This window comes from Danio rerio, chromosome 3, assembly GCF_049306965.1.
Source record: "Danio rerio strain Tuebingen ecotype United States chromosome 3, GRCz12tu, whole genome shotgun sequence".
NCBI lineage: Eukaryota > Metazoa > Chordata > Actinopteri > Cypriniformes > Danionidae > Danio > Danio rerio.
In genome coordinates this window covers 23,311,926-23,335,498 of record NC_133178.1, presented here as the reverse complement: position 1 = coordinate 23,335,498, position 23,573 = coordinate 23,311,926, and the positions used below count along the sequence as shown (strand labels likewise).

General features: G+C 35.7%; 1 protein-coding gene across 1 annotated transcript; it reads right to left on the bottom strand.

The window, feature by feature from the left end:
• Nucleotides 1–1,828: 1,828 nt before the first annotated feature.
• sp100.3 (SP110 nuclear antigen, tandem duplicate 3) lies at nucleotides 1,829–22,261 on the bottom strand. The gene is made up of 16 exons (XM_678217.9): nucleotides 22,086–22,261; nucleotides 21,775–21,935; nucleotides 20,368–20,545; nucleotides 20,128–20,268; nucleotides 19,144–19,260; nucleotides 18,896–19,035; nucleotides 16,316–16,372; nucleotides 16,187–16,232; nucleotides 15,548–15,766; nucleotides 15,309–15,448; nucleotides 15,161–15,229; nucleotides 12,843–12,973; nucleotides 12,640–12,748; nucleotides 12,101–12,175; nucleotides 4,561–4,704; nucleotides 1,829–4,445 (listed from the first exon to the last, which is right to left on the bottom strand). The coding sequence occupies exons 2-16, from the start codon at nucleotides 21,925–21,927 to the stop codon at nucleotides 4,365–4,367; spliced, it is 1,800 nt and encodes a 599-aa protein (XP_683309.3). The 5' UTR covers nucleotides 21,928–21,935; nucleotides 22,086–22,261; the 3' UTR covers nucleotides 1,829–4,364.
• Between the last annotated feature and the right edge of the window lie 1,312 nt (nucleotides 22,262–23,573).

The window sequence follows — 23,573 nt, the reverse complement described above, 5'->3', positions numbered from 1 at the left end:
TCTTTTCACTCAGGTGTAGTCTTCTCTTGATTGCTAACTTTGACACACAAACACCTGTACCTCCTGGAGTGTTTTTGATCTGGCCAACTGTTGTGAAGGATGTTTTTTTCACCAGGGAAAGAATTCTTCAGTCGTCCACCACAGTTGTTTCTGTGGTATTCCGTTTTTTTGGTGTTGCTGAGCTCACTGGTGTTCTTTCTTTTTAAGAATGTTCCAAAAAATTGTTTTGGCCAGGCCTGATGTTTCTGCTATCTCTCTGATGGGTTTGTTTTGTGTTTTAAGCCTAACGATGGCTTGCTTGACTGACAGCAACAGCTCTTTGGATCTAATCTTGAAAGAAACAGATTCTAAATGCAAATAGCACACTTGAAATCAACTCTGAACCTTTTATCTGCTCATAGTTATCGGGATAATAAGGGATTAACAAACACCTGGCGATGGAACAGCTAAGAAGCCAATTGTCCAATTCATTTTGGTCCCTTAACAAGTGGGAAGCACATATGCAAACTGTTGTAATTCCTACAGCGGTTACCCGATTTGGATGTAAATACTCTCAAATTAAAGCTGACAGTCTGCAGTTAAACCACATCTCTGCCTAAAAAAATGCCTGTTTCATTTTAAATCTATTGTGTCAGCCTGATCTCACGAGAAAACGTAAGTATTTTACGTTTCGCCAGTTTAGTGGGTAATTCGTACGAATTCGTACGAGTTCAGTCGTACGAAATGGTACGATTTTAAAAAGGAGGCGTGGCACCTGACCCCACCCCTAACCCCAACCGTCATTGGGGGATAAGCAAATCGTACTAAATTGTACGAATTAGATCGTACGAATTCATACGAATTAGCCGCAAAATGAAAAAGTTACGAATTGCCGTGAGATTGTGTTGATTGTGTTGGTGTATAGAACCAAAAATGTTAGAATTGTGTTGATGTCCAAATATTTATGGACCTAACTATATGTTTTTCCATATTTAATCCATAACCTACAGAAAATAAAAAATATAGTATTTAATAGTTACATTACAAACAACATGCAAATAAAAAGCCATTTTTCCATTGGATTGTGACCCCTGGGGATATTACGCTAGATTAATGACACAGCAGTAGTGTGAGGAGTGTGTCTGGTTGTTCTATCCATGAAATATTCGTCTTCTTGCGGTGGAAAAAGGACAACAGCTGTTGATCCGTTAGAAAATTCATTTAGTTGTCATTTTCCATTTACCGAATGATCTAGGCCAGGGGTCACCAATCTCGATCCTGGAGGGCCGGTGTCCCTGCAGGTTTTAGCTCCAACTTGCCTCAACACATCTGCCTGGGTGTTTCAAGTATACTTAGCAAGACCTTAATTAGCTTGTTCAGGTGTGTTTGATTAGGCTTGGAGCAAAAATCTGCAGGACACCGGCCCTCCAGGAACAAGTTTGGTGACCCCTGATCTAGGCTAAAACGCGACATACAATCGTTTAGAACAATGTACAAAACTATGAAGACTGTTTACATTACAAACGATGCAGATCTGTATGAATAACATAAGCCAGCCATGTATAACAGTTAGCTAACTAAATAGGCTGGTGTTGTATAGTAAATACAGATATTGCTGACCTTAAAAGTAATGTTTGCAAATTTGACCCATATTGCCTACCTGTCAATATCCAGTCTATATGAAGGATTTATATGTTTCAATGTGCAGAATGAGTTGGTATTGTTTCCAAACTCCTGCCTGAATGAATGAAATCTTGCTCAAACCGCGACAATTCGCGGAAGTGATGAAGCGAAAGCGACTGTTACATCTTTTCAAAACTGAGTAGGAATTAAAGTTTGACTCGGTTACTTTAATAAGAATAAGAAGAGTTTATTTCAAAGTACATTCATTTACTTTACATGACACCGCAGTATGCAGGTTCTGGGATATTACCTTGGATAAAAAAAAAGTTTTGTACGTCTTATCAAAAGTGTTGCCATACACATTTCGACATTGACATGTGTATCATACGGTCAACAACCGAGCTGAACAGATGCACACTGTTAGTAATTAATCCTCAAATTAACCTATAGCTAAACTTTTGTTCTTTCTGATGTTTTTAGTAGTTATTCTACTTTTGTTCACCAGTGGGCGCGATTGATCAAATAAAAAAAAAAATTGTAACAGTAAAGCCTAACTTGACGGTATAGTAACCCCAAGGTTTTAAAGGTCACTGTCAACATGCTAAAAAGATGCAGTTCTCTGTTCTGCAAAAGCAAATTAGGGTCACACATTTTATTTTGAGATGGTATGTTTGTTGAATTTAAGTTACATTGCATCCGTATGCTCACTAATTCTCATTAGATTATAAATAGACAGGTAGGTTGGGGTGAGGATTAGGGTAAATTGACATGCACTAAGTTTTCTTTTAGTCTGTTCAATTTGTTGAAGGAGCAGTATAAAAAGATATTAAGCAGACAGTCTACTAATACTCAAATGGACCATTAAAATAAAGTGTTACCCAAATTAGTTCAAAAGGAAAACTTAAATTGACTGCTGCATCTGCTACTGCTAATATGGCAAATCGACCAGGGTCCCCACGGCTATGATAACATTACAGTTAACTACAGTCAAGCATTGCTTTTTGTTGTTGTTGGTTGCTGTTAAAATGTGAAATGTTTAGCTTAATTGTGAGTGAAAAAATATTTGTTTGAATATGCTGTTGTTCTGGCATCTTTAATCTGGGTCAAGGGTATGTAATAGAGTAAACAATAGTGCATTCAGGCCTATTTCGTTAGCTGTCTTGCTACTGGGAGATTAAAGGATTACATATCATGGGAAAATGCCAAATCGCTCATTCATGAGAACATGTATGCCTTCGTCACTGCCACAAATTGTGATCAGGGCAGATTTAACCAATAAGCAAGGTAAGCAGCTGCTTAGGGACACAGGAAATCCCCCCCCCATTATTTAGAAGTATAAATTACAACTATAAACCATGTATAACATCATTTTCTACCATATTTTGTATGGTGAGAGTTAAACAAATACAATTTTAACGTAGTTAAATCTCATTTAGTATACAATCAAATGCAATATTATAATGTAATCTTATGTAATATTATTATTACAAAATAAAATATCCATCGTGGAGCAGTCCAGCAGTCAAATTTATATTAAATTTTTTTTTTTCAGTTGTAAATTAATTTTACATTTAAAAAAAATAATAATTTAAAATGTAAAAAAAGAAAACTGAGTGATATAACAAATAAAAAAGCAATATAAATAAATATTAAATAGAAAGCATGCATTTCAGGACTTGTGAGATTACAAACTTTAGGTTATGAATCGATTAAATACAATATTTTTTAATTTAGTATATGAATGAATGAATTCAAGTTATTTACTGTATAAATTGCAAGTTAACAATAATTGTTTGCTAGTTGCTGATTGAACACTACACATTTGTCACTGTTTATGTCTAAATGTGGTCAAAAGTGAACAACCTCAAAACCTTGACCATTTTTACACCTGTATTTAGCATTGTCAATTCATTATTTGATATGGATAAAATACCTGGTACTAAAAATCTTAATACTAGGTGTAAATCTGAGCTAAACATAATGAATATAATTTTCCACCACCACCATGATTTACAGAGGACACCCACTAAATGTTTATATACAAAAACTTCAGACATAACTACAAGAACCATTGTTGACATATTAAACACACAGAGATGGTCTTACTTTTATTAAAGTACATTATATTAAATATAAACATCATATTAAAGTGTCTGTTTTACTTACAATTAAAAAAAAAGCCTAACATAAAAGCTAACGTAAATTTACCCAACACCAAAATTGGAAACAAATTCCAGATTGTTTACAATGTTTACGATCCTCAGCCAAAATTATTCTCATTTTTTTGTACATGAAAGCATCAAAACAAAACAAAACAACAGAACAGAAGACTAAAAACAAGTAAAATAATTAATAACAAAAGTCAATAAAAATATAGGTTTTTTAGGTCAATCATGGAATTCATTTTACAAATAACCTATTCAATGCTTAACGTATGAGGAAAAAGTGCAAGAATACTTTTTGCATTTATAAAAATGACACCCTTCACCTTAAAGTCAGTAGACAGTAATTAGAATCTATAAGGAGGACAAAAGGCTGATAATACAGACATAATATATGACCATCTGTAACCTATGTTGTAAATAATATATGACTGCATAGAAAAATTGAATTATAAAAAAGGTGTGCAGCGAGAATATTAACCAAAGTATTCATCCTAGGGCAGTGGGATAAGAAATGCAATACATCTCATTTACATTATAATATTCAAAGCTGCTTAGATTTCTCCATCAACTTTGAAAGACAAAAGAAAAAGAGAACCCTTATTGGATAAAGAAGATTTTCTGGATCTCATCCTCAAAGATTTCTTTCAGTTTGGCACCCAACTGGCCAAATTTGTTATCCTTTCGAGAGAAAGAGAAAACAAAATTCAATAATCACGCACAGATAGGTCCATGTATAGATCAAATATTTTGTTGTTGATGTTGATGTCTGTATTATGTTATCATAAAATCTTACCCGATTAAATTTCCTGCAGTTGCTGAAAATGAGCTGAAAGTCAGAGGCAAACTCTCCAAACTTCTGATACATGTTATCTTTCAACTTCTGCTTTATTCTGTTCAGCCACATTGGATCGGATATGAACTCAGAGTATCTTCTCACCTGGGGATACATCAGTTTATTTTGGCAAATTTCTTATGCTATTGTAGAATAATTGAATGCACATTTCATCAACTTTAAATCCACACCTAAATTGACAATTTTACTGTCCACATGGCAGACATGCTTTGTGCCACTTCAAATGCTCCTCAAAACACCCTTAAAGTACCCTCAGCCATACAAGCAGGGGAGGATTCAACCAATAAGCAAGGTAAGCAGCCGCTTATGGCCCTAGGAAATCTGTGGGCCACCCAAAATTAAAACCTCGAAGTATAAATTATTCATTCATTCGTTTTCTTGTTGGCTTAATCCCTTTAATAATCCAGGGTCACCACAGCGGAATGAACCGCCAACTTATCCAGCAAGTTTTTACGCAGCGGATGCCCTTCCAACCGCAATCCATCTCTGGGAAAAAGTATAAATTATACCTATAAATTATATAACATCATTTTCTATCATATTTTATATGATGAGGGTCTAAAAAAATAAGTTTAATGTTTATTACATCACAAATGCACAAATGTGTCCCACCTTCAATCATGGAGCAGTCCAGCAGTCAAATTAGGTAAAGATTTAGTTTTAAAAACAAAACAGTTTATATATCAGTTTTAGTTGTGCATCTATTTTAAGAAAACAAATCATTTAAAATGTATTACAAGATGCTTTACATGTTATTATTTAGCATTAAGACAAAATGTAGAAAAGGAGATTGAGTGATATGAGAATAAAAACCGCTAAATAAATCGATTAAAAATAAATTAAAGTACAAAAGATGCATTTTAGAACTTTCGAGTCCCATGGCTGGAATTGCTTAGGGCCCCCAAATCACTAAATCCGCCCCTGCAGATAGGTGACTTTTTTGAATGTTGTTCTTAGTGACGCATATAATCAAGGCTACATCAAAACTAATCTTATTATTACATTTGAAAACAATTCACAGACTCAAAATAATTCAAAACAATTTAAAATAATTGCATAAGTTTTTCGTATTCATACCCACATTTGAACTTTGAACTAACAAAAATGTTCCACCAAATTCACAAAACATGTGTATGCAAATTAGTTTGTTCCTAAACTCCTTCTGTTAGTAATTTGTATATAAATTGTTCTCAGGGAGAGTCCTCGTGCACACAATTAGTAATTTGCATAAAACACATACGAACAGTTTCTTCCCTCAGGCAATCCATTTTATGAACACTTGACGATAGTAATTGTAAAACATTAAAACTTTTTATACATATATACGCTTATTTATTTAACAACATACTTTACATGCCAATTTGCACATAACAGCTGCACATATAACGTTGTATATAGTAATATACCTGTTTACACACTTGTCAATTTGCATATTTGCCATCACTACTGTTTTTAAAATATACTTGTTATGTTTTTGTCCTGTGACTGTCTCTGTAAAAAAGCTATTTCTGATTCTGATACACATGAATTTGTCCAGAGAAAATGATAAGGAATCAAATTATGATTTAAAAGTGACAATTAAACTAAATTAACTAAACCAAATAAGAAAAACGTTAATGCTAATGAAGGTTTTGATATTGGATGTGGAACATGCATTCAGTTCTGAAAACACGCAAAACAAGCAATTTTGTTTGTTTTAGAAAAGACTCATTTGAAAGGAGCAGAGTGCTGTACGTTTTATGATGCTAGCCTAGACAACCACTGTATCAACAGTCTTGATGCTCAGGTGCTTTTTCTGCAGAGTGCAAAACACTTGACGGCAATAGAAAATTATTTAAAATAGCGCAATGTGATCATATGGAGGTAAATCAGTAACCAACCTCGAGAGCTTGCAAATATAAATGTGAGAACTTGTCATAATATTTGTATGTGAAGGTTGAAATGTACACTCCAACTTTGATGTGATGGCTGAATGTCTTGATTTGCACACACACAATATTCAAAACACTTGTGTAAACAATAGTTATGTATTCGTAAAATGTCATTCGCAAATTCGAAAATGTACAAGTGAATAAACGCTCCGTGCAAGTTAATCTACTGAAAAAAAGTCAACTTCAATCAAAGTCTGACCATTTGTTTCTACATTAGGAGTGGTGGTCTTTCTGCTGATTAAGGGTGTGAACCTAAAATGGTCTCACGGTTTGGTTCAGTTCAGATTATTATGCCATTTGATTCATAACAACATCTCAGTGCATCATGATGCATTGACAAGGCTTTCCATCCACAATTAGATTTTTTCTTTACAGCATAAGAAACAAATTGTACTAAAATCTATAAATATATTTATATATTGTTTTTAATAAAATTTTGTCCTTTAATACAAGCAGTATGAACTGTACATTTAATCCTACCTGCTCAAAGAAAACACTTTTTTAAAAATGTTTTAAACAAAACTCAAATACATGCACAGAAGACATCATGAGCATTTATAGCAAAAAATTATGTAAATATTATCCCACTTGTTTATTGAGCACTGACGAGCGAGTTATACAATGTTTGATTATTGTATTCACCCGCTCAACAGAAAGGGCTGCGATTGGCTCTAATCTGTCAGCGCTGTTTACTGATAAGTAGGGACAGAAAGAACCTGCGGACATTTTTTGCTATTTCTGCTGAGAATTTTGTAAAAAAAATCTGCATATTCATGCGGAATGATTGTAGGAGTATCATAACTAAAAACTAAATATATGAAATAAAAATATACCTTTTTAACTTTTATTTAATGTTTACAATGCAAATCCAATTAGATCCATTCATTTGGTAAACAAAGCAAGTCTCGTCTATAATAAGACTACTAAAAGACTTTTACTTTGACTAATATTACTTTACAAACTGCATTGTAAATAAATCATATGAACATTTTAATATTATTATTATCACAACAATATTAGTGAACTTAATTAAAAACTGGATAAATATAAAGTTACACACATTTACACAAGTAAATACATAGACTGATGGGCTAAAAATCTGCGGAAATCTACGGATTTCTGTGCATGCAGATTCCAAGTGGTCCTACCGATGAGTGACACAGGACAAACAGCTGCAGTAACAGTCTACAGTATATGCGTATAATGCACGGTTATCACAGGTAATCCGTAATTAGAACTCGCACAACAGACACACTCAAGTCTGGATCCACAAGTGAGGAAGGAAGGAGTAAGGAAGAGGAAAAGTTACCTCACAAACATGCCAGCTGGTCAAAAGTGAAAGAAAGACAGAGAGAGGCAGAGATGCAGTTTTACAGCTTTCATTTTCTCTCTAGTAGTGAATTAGCGGATTGTGCGCAGTACCCTCTTCAGTGTCAATAAAAGACTGTCCAGCAAGCTCACAAGCAGTGAATTGAGAACAATTATCTGTTTTTTTTAAGTATTTGGAGAGTTTTGTTTACCCGCCCTCGCTTCCTTCACCCTAGTATTCTATCACGACATAGCGCATAGGAGATAAATGATGTCAGCGTAATAACCGGTTATGATCTCTTACTAAACCGATACCAAATTGTCCACTTTTGCATCGTGGTGCATCGAATAAACAATTAATTTTGACACTCTTATTGCTGATGTCAATTTGATGGCTTCCATAGCAACTGTATATCAATTTTGACCACTCCTTTTTTACTGTTAGTTTGCTATGAAGGAATCATGCACAAAAGAAAGCCCCAACCCCTACTTAATATTCCATTTCAGTTAAGAAAATCAACATACTAAAATAAAAGTCTCAGCAACGTCCAGTTCATGCAGACCCATTTTCACTTATGGAGGCAAGTGATGGAATCATCACACAGGTTTTCATGTTTCCTTAAAATGTCAGCTTCTTTCCAAAACAGTGAAAAGAACAGTGAGCAGACAAAACAAGCGCTGTTTACCCACAAGTGCAGCTAAAATTCTTTTTTAATGTTCTGCTGGAAAGAAAAAGTCACCTAAAGCTTGCATGGCCTAAAGGTGAGTGAATTAAAAGCTAATATTTTATTTTTATTTTTGAGCGAATTTTCCATTTAAACCAGGGTAGAGTCTGATGGCTGTCAATCATTCAACAACTGAAAATAAATTCTGAAAGTGATTCCAGTGATATTGGTATTCTGTGCAAGCTATTACAGTTGTGTGGATTCTCTTATATATTAGAACAATATATTTATAACTAGAATTGTACATTTCCTAAAGAAAATGTGAATGGGGTTTGCGTGGCAAATCGATGGGGTACAAAATGGTACTAAACTTGGCAAAATAGCAATAAATGCGGAGAAATGATTCAATTTATGTGTTTATGTGGTTGCTAGGGTAATGTAAATGGTTGCTAGGGTGTGGCAACGCCTTTGTAGTAGGTGAAGACAACAGAGATTTGATCAACCTGCATCAAAAGAACCCAAACCCTGTCTTTCTACGATATTCCAGTGCTAAAATATGACTTGTTCATGTTGTTTTATGGTTGTTAGGGGGCTTAAAGTGGTTGCTAGGGGGTGTTTACAAATTTGTTATGTCACTAATGAATACCGACTTGATAGGCCGAGTAAAATGAGCCCACTCTCAAGTTTTACGACTTACTAATCTAGATATTGATATCAGCCATTTTGTGTCCATGTTAAGTCAATGGGGATTTTTCGATGTCAGCCATTTTGTGCCAATGACAGCCATTTTGTGGCAATGTTATGTCTATGGAACCATTTTGGGATGCATTTTTGCCTGTAAAGGCAGCACTTTACCACTGTGGACTACATGCTAATCCTGTTAATGATCAGCATGTTGCTAGCATGATGCTAATCGTGTTAGCATCATGCTAGCAACATGCTAATTGAGTTGCTAGCATCATGCTAACATGCTTAACATGTAGCTAGCATGATGCTAAGTGTGTTAGCATCATGCTAGCAACATGCTAATGGAGTTGCTAGCATCATGCTAACAGGATTAGCATGTAGCTAGCATGATGCTAATCGTGTTAACATCATGCTAGCAACAGTGCTAGGGTGCTCTGAGTGGTTGCTAGGTGGTTGCTAAGGTGTTGCTAGGTGGTTGCTAGGTGGTTGCTAAGGTTTTGCTAGGCGATTGCTAGGGTGTCCTGAGTGGTTGCTAAGGTGTTGCTAGGCGGTTGCTAGGCTGTTTTGAGTGGTTGCTAGGTGGTTGCTGAGGTGTTGCTAGGCTGTTGCTAGGGTGTTCTAAGTGGTTGCTAGGCGGTTGCTAAGGTGTTGCTAGGCGGTTGCTAGGGTGTTCTAAGTGGTTGCTAGGGGGTTGCTAAGATGTTGCTAGGCGGTTGCTAAGGTGTCCTAAGTGGTTGCTAGGTGGTTGCTACGGTGTTGCTAGGTGGTTGCTAGGGTATTCTAAGTGGTTGCTAAGGCGTTGCTAGGCGGTTGCTAGGGTGTCCTAAGTGGTTGCTAGGCCCTTACTAAGGCGTTGCTAGGCGGTTGCTAGGTGGTTGCTAGGCGGTTGCTAGGGTAATTTGGGTGGTTGCTATGCAGTTGCTAGGGTACCCTGGGTGGTTACTAGGCAAGCCTCACATACTTGCCTGATGAAATATTTATACTTAGTAAGCATTTCTAGCAAGTTACAGTACATGGCTAGTCAATATTAGCATGTAGCTAGTCACTGCTAGCATGTGTAGCATATAGGAAGTTCCGTTTGCTAGCTTGAGTCAAACGAGTCAATCCCCAAGTCTCTACGATGTTCCGATGCTGAGATATAGCTGTTGATGAACGGTTGCTAGGGTACTCTGTTTTGTTGCTATGGGCGAGGTTACAGAGTGAACTTGAATGTGGTTGGCTGTCTAAGTCAAATTAACCAACCCCCATGTCTCTATGACACTGCTATCTAAAGATATGCATCTAGGCCAGTTATAATGGCAGTCTATGGGATCAGTTTGGGGGCGTGGCTTGTGAGGTTCATTATCATATTGAGATGCTGATTGGTTGTCTGAGTCAGATGAGCCAACCCTTAAGTCTATAGGACACTGTTATGCAAAGTTATGCATGTAGACCAGTTAAAATGGCAGTGAATGGAAGACTTATCAAGGGTATTTAAATGGCTTTGGGGGCGTGGCTTATGAGCTTCATTATCATATTGAAAAGCTGATTGGTTGTCTGAGTCTAATGAGTCGACCCCCAAGTCTGTATGACACTGCTATGCAAAGATATGCATCTAGCCCTATTATAATAGAAGTCTATGGGACCAATTTGGGGGCGTGGCTTGTGAGCTTCATTATAATAATGTGATGCTGATTGGTTGCCTGAGTCAAATGAGCCCACCCCCATGTCTCTATGACACTCCTATGTAATGTTATAGATGTGTGACATTTATAATGGAAGTCAATGGGATCTGCAATGGGACGTCCCACCCCATGTTAAGTCAATGGGGCAGTTATTAAGGGTCTTTAAGTGGTGTGGGGAGGCGTGGCTTGTTAGCTCAAATATCATAATGAGATGCTGATTGGTTGCCTGAGACAAATAAGCCAACCCCCAAGTCAGTATGACACTGTTATGTACTGTGATTGACATATGACATTTATAATGGGAGTCAATGTAATGAATGGGAGTCAATGGGCAATGTAAAGTCAATGGGGACCACTTTGGGACGTCCTAGCACCCCAGGGGAACAACCTATACCCCCTTTCGGGGTATGTTCTCACTTAGGCTGCAACCCCCTACAGATGTTGTGAATCCCATATTTCTATGAAATTCACAATGGACACAGTGATTGGTTAAAGTTCGGCTCCATGTAAAGTCAATGGAGACTTTGGGACGTCCTAGCTCCCCAGGGGTACAACATTTACTGCCTTTCGGGGTGTGGTTTGAAGCCTCCTATAACCCTCTCGAGAAGTCGCGAATCCCATGTCTCTACCAATTTCACTGTTGGCGCTACGGCGATTTCCGGGAATAGTATCTTACGTGTGTCTAGAAAATGAATGGGAGTCAATGGGCCAATGTAAGTCAATGGGGACCACTTCGGGACGTCCTAGAGCCCCAGGGGTGCAACTTATAACCCCTTGCGGGGTATGTTCTCACTTAGGCTGCAACCCCCTACAGATGCTGTGAATCCCATATTTCTATGAAATTCACACTCGGCGCTGTGATTCGTCAAAGTTCGGCTCAATGTTAAGTCTATGGGATTTTTGGACCCCTTATAAAAGTCATAGCACACCATTCCCGATAAGGCCGCACGATTTGAGCCCACTTTCAAGGGTCTGGGACGAAAGCTGCGGGACTACTGTAGTTACGCGCCGAAAAATAGGACGGAAGAAGGAAGAAGAAGAAGAAGAAGAAGAAGAAGGAAGAAGAATAATAAACCACAATAGTAAGAATGGACTTTGCCTATGGCAAACCCCATTAATTATCTTCATAGGTGTGAGTTAATATATTTATTTAATGACTATTTATTAGTTGAAAATCAAATTTTGAGAAATTCTGAACACCTAAAACACTGCAGCATAAACTCACATTTGGGCGTGGATCCTTTACAAACACCTTCTGGATATCTTCATTGTACATACATAACAGCAGGTAGTGGCACTGCTACAGAAGACAAACAACATAAAACACCAATTGAATTAAACACCAAAAGAATTACAACAACATTTAATTCTTTTTCTTCTAAACATACCAAATAGCGTATATATTCAGCAGAATAATACACATAAAACATTTATTAATCTAAAACAACAAAAACTATACTTTAAATAATGTTAGAAACCAGTAGCCATTGACTTCCACTGTAGAACAAAATTATTATGGAAGTCAGTGTCTACCTGTTTTCTGCATTTCCCAGAATATCTGCTGTGTTCAATGAATTAAAGAAACTCAAATAGGTTTGAAACAAGTGAAGAGTGAGCGAATTGTGACAGACCTCATATTTATGACTCTTATGTGTGCACTGGAGGCTGTTCCAACAGTGTGAAATATCTGTAGTTGCCTTATAATAAACTTATTGTGTGTGTGTGTGTGTGTGTGTGTGTGTGTGTGTGTGTGTGTGTGTTTACCAGTCTGCATTGAGATATTGGAACATCAAAAGCTTCTTGTTCAGTCATGTTTCTGGAGGCACACCCTCGTTGACGGGTTCTTAACATGCAAAAGGTACAAATCCACTGCCTACATGAAAACATACAGCATGAAAGTACAGCACAACTCACATGCTTGCTGACTGAATGATTTTATTTTGTAAACCTCTCTCTCGAACACTCACCAGGCCGAGTCTTCTTCATTTACAGCAGGTAGGTGACAGTCTGGATGAAAAGCTCGTGGACATTTATCACAACACACCAGATTCCCCTCAGAGTGACACACATTACACTCATCATCGTTGTTCTGGTCCATCTAGTCATAGAACATGATACAACATGTTATCATTACGCCAACCTGATTTTACCAAGTAGGACATGCTCCTGGATTAACATCTATTTTCATCCTGGAACAATATTTCAATCAGCCAATCAGAATAAAGGTATCTGTTTACCGTTTAAGTTAAATTTAGGCTAACGGTTAGATATTATGCACTTCTACATGATTGTTATCCAACTAATAATCCCCTCTGATTTTGGAAGTAATTTAGTTATGGTTGGGTTTAGAGGCAGGGAATAGGTATGGATCACATTTTTTTAATAAAAATTATGTTGCAGGATCAACATAGATGTTAATCCAGGATGGCATCGTACTAGGCAACATCATGACGTGCTTATCGATATCACTGAATTAAGTCTAAGTGCATTCATACTGTTCTCATGATCTTGCTTTCATCTACAGAAGTGGTTTTCAATTACAGAATTTCTTAAAGACTCAAAATATGTATTGATTTTGTTAGTTTGTTGCACAATGTTAGCCTTTAGGTGAACAATTAAACTGTTTGTTTTGGTAATCTTGAATCTTGAAAGATTAAAAGCTCCCGCTTTGGTATGGCAGTCCTTCTCTGATGATGTCAGATTGTTAGCTTAGCCACACCTCCACACCAACTATCAGTTTGCTGCTAGTAAAAGATGAGAAGAGGAGCACAAAAATAAAACCCCGCTCCCTATTTAGTATTCTACTTCAGTTGGAAATACATCATCATACTGAAATAAGTCTTTAACTTTATTTTAGTTTAGTCTAAATCATTAGTTTAAATTAATTTTAACAAATTCAATAGAAGCAAGGTTTTTTTTTTGTTTTTTGCAACTACTAAATACAATGATTAATTTTTTTATGTTTTAATTAAATGTTTTTCATTTGCAATTGAAGAGTTTATATTAAAGGTGCCCAAAGTTGGCCCATGGTAACCTTTAGTTTGGCCCTCTATTCCATCTGAAAAGAGAGTGAGAATGATGGGGAGTTGGTTGGGGCAAATGCCTTTGAGAGAGATCATTTTGAATTCAACATAAAATTTAGTTTTTGGTTTAATTGAGGAGCTACAAAAAAGTTAAAATTAAATTCATTCATTCATTTTCCTTCCCTCAGTCCCTTTATTAATCCGGGGTTGCCACAGCAAATCGAACCGCCAACTTATCCAGCAAAAGTTTTACACAGTGGATGCCCTTCTAGCTGCAACACAGTACTGTTAAACATTCATACACACACTCATACACTGTGGAAAATTTAGTTTATTTAATTGACCTATACCGCATGTCTTTGGACTGTAGAGGAAACTGTAGTACCTGGAGGAAACCCATGCCAACACAGGGGGAAAAAGCAAACTCCACACAGAAATGCCAACGGGCCCAGCCGGGACACGAACCAGCAATCTTCTTGCTGTGACGTGATAATGCTAACCACTAAGCCACCATGTCGCCAACTAAAATTAAATGTTTCATTGAAATGCTGTAAATGAATCAGACTATTAAAATGTAAATATACTGTCACTTGACTGACAGAGGACAATGCACAAGACATCGGCGAGCAAATCAAGGTAAAGGCGGGAGCAGCTTGACCAGCGTATTCTGCGTATTCTTATGTTTTTGCTATTTATTATAAAATATTAAAATTAATACTGCATAATTTTTATATATGTTTTAAAGCACCGTTTTCTAGTTGTTTTTGAGTCTTAGCAAATAAATTAGGAAGTTATCAATGACAAACTTAACATAATATAATTTGGTATATTAAACTTCAGCCCACAGCCCTTAAACAACTTTGGTTTTGGGCCCCTTTATAAGAAAAGGTTTGGGCACCCTGGTTTAGATGTAAAAACTTTCAAGTGCCATCTGACATTTCCTTCCAAATTTAGCATTTTTCTCAGCCTCCTATGTTTATGTTCAGTTAATTCACTTAAAAAGAAATGAACAGAATCCAGTAATCATCATAAAAATGTAATCACTGAACCTACACTGAGAAAAATACTAATTTTTGAAGAAATTTTCAGATGGCGCTTTTGCATCTTAATGTTTTGTTTTTTTCAAGTTTAGACAACTACATTATAATAACCTGCTATTGCAATGTATTGCGAGATTAATGTAAGGTTTTGTTGTTAGTTTAACTTTATACCATTGATATAATCTTTAAACTAACTGACTGCCAGACAGAGAGGACTCTTACCAGATCATCTGGATTAGTGCTGCACTTCACACATGTACAGTTTTTCGGATGGATGTCCAGGATCTTTTTCTGAAAATGACCAACATTGACCAACATCATTATAATTATGCTCTCTCTCATGTCATTAAATGTTTCTTCAGCTTGTTACCTCGCATAAAAAGTTGAGAGTTTTTCCATGGCACAGTATATCTCTTTTCCAGAGTCCATCAGAGAGAGTTGGTTCCTCCTTTACAAATTCCTCCGGAGTAAACCAGTGTTGCTTGGTCCGTATACTCTTCCCACACCTCCCTGCAATTAAATAAACATGCACTCCTCCCATTCAAACCTCGGGCACAAATCAATAACTGCCTGCTGAGTTGTGTGTGTGCATTTAGCGCAGAAACACACCTGTGGCAAATCTGTCTTTGAACAGAGTCCCAATGAGTGAGACACAGGAGACTGGTAAAGATGGTGCTTGAAAAACAGTCAGATCTACCATCTCATCTTCCTCCTCCCCATAATCATCAACTCCACTTCTAAACTGTGATCTTAGTCCTGCTCTCTTGCTCTGCTTTTGGACGTCTTCCGCCTCACTTTCCTCTTCTGAACTGGCGCTGGTTTCTGAATCTTGAGGAGTAAAACACACGGCTGGTTTCAGAAATCAACAGACAAGGAGTGTGAATGATTGAAAGAAATATCCATGTAGTCACTCTCCAAATATTCTGTTTTGTAACTGTGTCTTATCTTATTGTAAGTTGTCCCTGTACTAGGTGCCTTGACGTTGCGCCTTGACATTCTTGAGCACTGGATAAAATTGTTCTGCCTAACTGAGCTGAATATTTGCACGTATTCATAGCCCATGTAACCCTGAGTATGATGTATAAAAGCTGGGAATACCCCAGACTTCTTTAGAAGAGAGCAATAAACTGTTGGATTCACATCTCTCAGTTGTTGTTGCCTTCCTGGAGCTCCAGCTTACTGAGGAAACACACAGACGATCTGCAATTTATCCCAACAATGATGTAATGATGGATGATTCTGCCTCACCTGTACTGGAGCTCTCAGATGAGCTAATAGAAATGTTTTTCTTGCTCTACAGGATTAAAACACAGTGTTTTGATGAATGTCCAAAATAAAAAAGAGGAGCAACAAACCAAATAGAGGGAGGAATCATACTTTTCGGACAGATGTTCTATCTCTGTTCTTCATCGGTGGACACTGAAGATGATTCTCCTAAAAGAATGAGAAGGGAACAGCTGTCAGATCATCTGTGTGTTTAAAAGTATGTGCTTCTTTGAATGTAACTCCATTTGTGTGTAAAAGTCAGGACAAACTATTGAATTTAAAGTGTAAGAAATAATGTCACTTGTTTTTGCACAATACTACTGTTCCATTCTCTTTTAATGGGTGTACAGGTTGCTCCCCCTCGGAGCTTCATGGGATGTAGGAAAAGGGGTACAGTAAATATGCATTCAGGAGGAAAACATATTAACACTATTGAATTTTATGATTTTTTTTTATTTGCATCAGGTCTTCAGTAGTCTTCTGTGGCACTGACTCTTTTTACCTTTATTAAGTCACACTTTATTTTGATGGTCCGTTTGTTGAAGTTAAGTTACACTGCATCTACATGCCAACTAATTCTCATTAGATTATAAACAGACTGTTAGGTTGGGGTTAGGGCTATAGTCAGCTAAATGTCTGTTGAAAAAGCAGTTTCAACATTTTAAGCAGACAGTCTATATCCTCAAATAGACCATCAAAATAAAGTGTTACCCTTTATTATAATAAGACAGTGGCTAGCCAGGAAGCAAAATTGGAAAAGGTGCAATTTACTTCACATCAAGTGGTGAATATACACATTAGATTTTCAAATAACAACAGTTCTTATTTACTTAAATACTCCCAGGGCCATTTATATCAAAGTTGATATTTAGCTGCACCGTATTTGTGTTTTGTGAGTTTGTTTTTATGAGGTGGGTTGTTAGCCCAACACTCAATCCCCAACATGGAGGACCAGGAAATACACACATACACTACAAACAGTTTGGTCAAGCACCCAGAGGAAACCCACGCCAACACGGGGAGAACATGCAGACTCCACACAGAAATACCAACTGATCAAGTCAGGGCTCAGACCAGCAACCTTCTTGCAGTGAGGCGACAGCGCTACCCACTGCGCCACCGTGTTGCCTAACAATAACTCTAGAAAGTTCAATTGTTTGTGTGAACTATACACTTATGTATGTTCATACTCAGTGCTGCTCTAACAATTGTATATATTTAATATAATTACACCTAAAGTAACATAAAAGTTGCCTTACATGCAATTATCTACCCCATGTCTAATAAAAAAAAAATCTAAATATATATATATATATATATATATGAAATAAAAAATGTTTAAAAAAGTATATTAATTTTATATACAGTTAAAGTTAGAATTATTAACCCCCTTTGAGTTTTGTTGTCTTTTTAAAATATTTCTCAAATGATGTTTAACAGAGCAAGGAAATTCTCACAGTATGTCTTATAATATTTTTTTTTTCTAGAGAAAGTTTTATTTGTTTAATTTTGGCAAGAATAAAAACTGTTTTTAATTGTTTAAAAACAATTTTGAGGTCAAAATGATTAGCCCCTTTAAGCTATATTTTATTGTTATTAACATTGTTGTACAATAACTTGCCTAATTACCATACAATGCCTAGTTAACCTAATTTACCGTTAAGCCTTTAAATGTCACTTTAAGCTGTATAGAATTGTCTTGAAAAATATCTAGTAAAATATTATTTACTGTCATCATGGCAAAGATAAAATAAATCAGGTATTAGAAATGAGTTAATAAAAATATTATGTTTAAAAATGGGTTGAAAAAATCTCTGTTAAACAAAAATTAGGGTTAAAATAAAGAAGGGAGCTAATAATTCAGGGGGGCTAATAATTCTGACTTCAACTGTATAACAAAAATACAATAATAAATAACAAAAATATTCTCTCATAATGATATTTCAGTATAGTATATTTCAGTATATTTTAGTATTAAGCCACATTAACCCTGAATTACATATGTATGAATATAAAATATAGGTATAGTCTTAAATATGATACACACTAAGCCAATTGTTTTTTTTTTCTGGCTAATTTAACATTAATTATAAATTGACTAGGGCGACGCATTGGCGCAGTAGGTAGTGCTGTCGCCTCACAGCAAGAAGGTCGCTGGTTTGAGCCTTGGCTGGGTCAGTTGGGGTTTCTGTGTGGAGTTTGCATGTTCTCCCTGCGTTCGTGTGGGTTTCCTCCGGGTGCTTCAGTTTCCCCCACAACCAAGGACATGCAGTACAGGTGAATTGGGTAGGCTAAATTGTCCATAGTGTATTTATGTGTGCGAATGTGTGTGTATGGGTTTCCCAGTGATGGGTTGCGGCTGGAAGGGCATCCACTGCGTAAAACATAAGCTGGATAAGTTGGCAGTTAAATCCGCTGTGGTGACCCCAGATTAAAACAAGTGATTAAGCCGAAAAGAAAATGAATGAATGAATATAAACTGATAAAAAACCTAGCAAAATATTCTACAACAGACCCAATCTACATATGTATATTTTATATAGATAAACAATTTATCAAGAAACATTCATTTAAATAAAAAAAAAATCTTCATTAAAAGTATTAGTGCACTATATAGACGATTGCAAGCACAATAACCCAGGAAAAGACAATCCCATGTTTTCTCAGTCTGTAAGTGTCTGAATGATTTACCTCAATGAGTTTTTTAAGTGGTGTGCCATCACAGCGGATGCTGGCTTTCCAGTTTCTGCTACTTTCCTTCCCTGCAAACTTCTCAAATTCACTTGGGGAGAACCAGCGTCCCTGAGCCCCTTCTCTGATACACTTCTCTCCTATGGAATAAATGAAGAGCATGCACAATTTCAGATCTTTTAAAATTATGATAAACACATCGTTATAAAATGTGTAGCAAATAGAGCAAAAACACAATGATGTTGAACCCTTGGCCAGTTTGTCTCGATAGAGAATGCCCTCTTTATCCCCACACTTTACAGGCAGCTGAGTTTTATATCTAGAAAGCATCCAAATCCTCTCTTTGCTTCCTTTCTCATGAGGTGCTGAAAAAGAAAGAGACAGAGGAGACAGATTAAAAATAAAAAATGCTTCTCCCACAGAATAGTACACTTACAAAGGCAATTGTGACTTTTTATCTCACACTCCAGACTTTTTCCTTGAGATCAAAAAGTCAGAATTGATAAAAAGTCACCATTACACTACTTTGTTCAAAAAACAAACTTCCATTAGCTTTTTTGTTTCCATAAATAAGAATTGTAATGGCAAATTATTTTCTTCCTGTTTATAAGGAATACATTTTAATGTGAAGACTGAAATTGAATAAAGTCAGACAAGTTTGTCTTTTAATTGCTTTAATTAAAGCGCTTTGGTGGATTTGCTCTTAAGTGTTTGAATTTGAGCAGTGAAATTTAAACTACACTGAACTGAACTAAACTGAACTTCAACTCTGAAATATGGACTTTACTAGAACTATGTTAAGCTGCTTTGATGCAATTTACAATGTAAAAAGTGCTTTATAAATAAACATGAATTGAATTAAATTAATTCTCCAGGGAATGATCAGTTTACACACAGACAGCCTCTGTGAGCAAACAGATCCCAAGGATGGGCTCAAGGGCATTTTTAAAGACAATGTTACGATATTTTGGATAATAATTTCACTACAGCTCCTTAACTTTTAAACAACTTAAACAACCAGTAGATTACAGATGACTGTAATAGCCCTATGAATATAATGCATTTGATATTTACTTTACCAAAGCATTAATCAATTTATAATATCAATATATAATTATCAATCATCAATATGTGATCCTCAATAATAAATTTTTCCAGTACAGTATCATCTAAGAACAGGCTAACAAGCTTCATCAAACACAAAGAAACCTTTGAGAGCTTAAAATACTCACAGAATGAGGGTTTCTTGGCTGAAGAACCCGGATCATCACTTCTGTCATTTCTCTTTCTGTTGTATGTCCCGTTCTTCTCCTTTTGTCCACTATTTTCTGTCAGTGTCTCAATGCCTATACGTTCCTCAGAGAATTTGGTTACTGGACCAAAGAAAAAAGGCAAAAAATAAAATCTTGATCCATCATATTGTAAAAATGCAGAATGAGCCTCTAAATTTCATAGCAATGGACTTCAGCTACCGGTTTCTGGCAGGCTTTTCCTGAGCAGGTGTAGCGTGGGGTACTTCTGCACGATATGATCTTCAAACACACATCGCCAGAAACGCCGAATGTCCTGAGATCTCTCTCTCTCCAGCCACTCCAGAACATCATAGACTCCTTGCTGCCTCTGCTCTCGAGTGCGCATCCCTTTCACCTTCTACAGACAAACACGGGGAGATTGGCATGAGCAGAGTTTATAACATGCTAGCAATGACATTTCTGCATTATTGGTAGCTTCAGATGGTAATATCATGGTATTTTACAAATTTGGCTAATGTTTCAGTCTTATGCTCACTATCTGAACAGACTTTTTGAAGAGTATTTAAGATACAAACATGATAGAGCTGTTGTACGTGTCCAAAAACAAGGAGGGTAAAACTAAAAACTTTACTATGGTTGAGTGTACAAAATGTATTAATTTCCAATAAAACACTGGCATTGCCAGTTATATGATTAGAAATATATTTTTAATAAGTTAACTATGGCAGTGGAAAAGTTTATGGCAGCAAATGAATTATGGTGCATACTGATCTGAAACATGATACTGAAATTCCACTTTTAAAAATAGTTAACAAAATGGTATTTTCACAGTACATGTCCCAATAAAACAGATTTACCTGTAGCTAAATGTCCAAAAATGGTATTATTATGGTCCAGTTTTCCAAAACTACTGATATTACCATGGTATATGTCTAACAATATGATATTAATGAGATAACTATAGAATTAGAGATAAAGTTAGAGATAAAAATGCACATTTGCAAGAAATAAAAATAAATATTTTGCAATCTACTGTTCAAAAACATGGCACTGCTAATGTCCTTCCAAGATATAATATTATAGCCTGCCCTGCACAATAACAAACACACAGTAAAGTGTTGACATGATACATAATATTACTCAATAGTCCAAAAATTGAAAAGTTTAGATGCAAAAAAATCAGAAAGCTTCCTTTTAAATTAGATTTTTTTTATCATTAGTAGCCTTTAAAGTAAAATATCTTAACAAAGGAAGCTAAGAAAAATGTTAATTTTTAATGGAAATTTCAGGCGGCACTTCAGGTTTTTGCATCTGAACTCTTCAATTATTATTATTATGGTGCAATGGCCAAAAACTTGAATTTTTTATATTTAGTTTCATATAGTTCTCCAATTTTTTATTTTAATACTGCTGTCCATAAAAATAAATAATTTTGGTACCCTTTCCAAACAAACAGAAAATTACATTAATTCACTATAATCATAGACTAATTCTACAAACAGTATTTGTAGAAAAAAAAACTGTAGTAGCTTAGTCAGTACACGAAACAAATTTGTTACTACACTTTTATTTTATCGAATAAAACCATTGTTAATTTCTGTAATGTGTTTCTGTGTGTGTTATTGCCTTGAAACGCGTCTCCGGCAACAGGTTGTGGTCTCTCAGTTGTGTGAGGAAGATGAGCGGTTGTTCTATGCACGAAATTTCCGTCTTCTTGAGGTGGAAGACAGACAGCAACTGCTCATCAGTAAGAAAGTCCATCTGCCCGTTGAATTCCATAAACTGATCTATAATGCCACACAAAACTGTTTTACAACCGCGTGTATATTGTTTACAATACAACAGAAACAGTTCTGTATGAAATCTGCATTTATACATACGAACCAACATTTCTCACTCTGTTTGGTGTTAAAAGCAATTTGGTTTGATTCGCTTACCTGTCAATAAGCTGTATGGAGTTGTGTATCTTTGGCTTGACACGAGCTGTGCAGAATAGGTTGTTGTTTCCAAATCTCCCGCCTGAATTAAACAAAGCTTCCACACAACGGGACGCGTAGGCTCACTGATAAAACGAAAGCGAATGTAACCTTTCAAAGTTGTGTAGGTGTTGCTACTGAGTGAGCATATATACAATTATAGCTAACTTGAACATATGTAGATATTTGTAATTCTGGTTGAAATAATATGTCAATCAGAAAAGGTTTTTGAAATATGTTGAAGATGCCACTTATTTAAAAAAAAAAAAAAAAAAAAAACTGAAATCCAAACCGTGTCAAATGTGACTATTGCCATTAGATTTCTGTAGTCACATTTATAAAAGTCTACAAGTTTGATTTTGTAATTAACACCATATTGTAATTATAATTTAAAATAAGGGATTTTAAAGCAACCACATTTTCATTCTTTAATTTTTCTTCGGCTTAGTCCCTTATTTAGGTTGCCACAGCGGAATGAACAGCCAACTATTCCAGCATGCTTTACACAGCGGATGCCAGTTCCAGCTGCAACCCAATACTGAGAAAGCAACCACATTTTAATGAATGCAAATTAATTGTTATTAATCACTGCTAAACTTTATTTAAGATGCGTTTGTTCAATTTATTTCCACCAGAGGTGTTAAAAAACCTGAAGTACAGAGCAGTACATCCTACAGTGAATTTATTCATATTCACCGCGACACAGTATACTTTATAGAGGACAAATAAATTGTGTTTATATACGAAGAGTTCAGATGCAAAAACCTCTAAATGCCATCTCAAGTGTTCTTCCAAAATGAGCATTTTTATCAGGCTCCATGTGTAGGTTCAGTAATTTTACTTTTGTGGCAAAAAAATAAGTTATTTTCAAGGTCTTTAAAGCAAAATAAATCAACACAAACAAAGCAGGCAGAGAGAAATGTTCATTTTCACCTGAAATTCCAGATGGCATTTAAGAGGTATTTGCATATACCGTTTATATACTGTATAACTGTTCATTTTAGGTCAGGTTTGAAGTTAAATTATGAAATGATTACAATAAAATGTATGGTAAAGTTATGTTCATTGTGTACAGTTTATTTATTAAATGATTTCTTAATCTTAAAGACAAGTCATTTAAGCCATTATGTTATTGTCAATACCTTTTATATAGAATTTAATAGCACAAATATGTCAGTATATTACTAATGGTATACTACCATAATTTAATAACAATAGCTGTAAATCTATATTACATCACAGCAAGTGATTTACAATAAAGTCATCGTTTACTCACCCTCATCCTTGTTGTTTTCTTTCTTCTAACCCAAAAGTAGAATTTTATGTAAAAGACTCAACATTCCTTTCTGTAAAGCTGAAAATACCTCAAGAATTAATTGAATTGAATTCTTTTAAAACAACAACACACATGGAAAATCATCAATTTGTTTTACAACAAATCACATGATA

Excerpts from the sequence above, each read along its gene's own strand:
- sp100.3 (XM_678217.9), bottom strand. The coding sequence starts at position 21,927 with ATGGAATTCAACGGGCAGATGGACTTTCTTACTGATGAGCAGTTGCTG. Across the intron at positions 20,546-21,774 it reads TGCCGGAGACGCGTTTCAAG|AAGGTGAAAGGGATGCGCAC; the intron begins GCAATAACACAC and ends GTTTGTCTGTAG. Across the intron at positions 15,449-15,547 it reads CAAAGACAGATTTGCCACAG|GGAGGTGTGGGAAGAGTATA; the intron begins GTGTGTTTCTGC and ends ATTTAATTGCAG.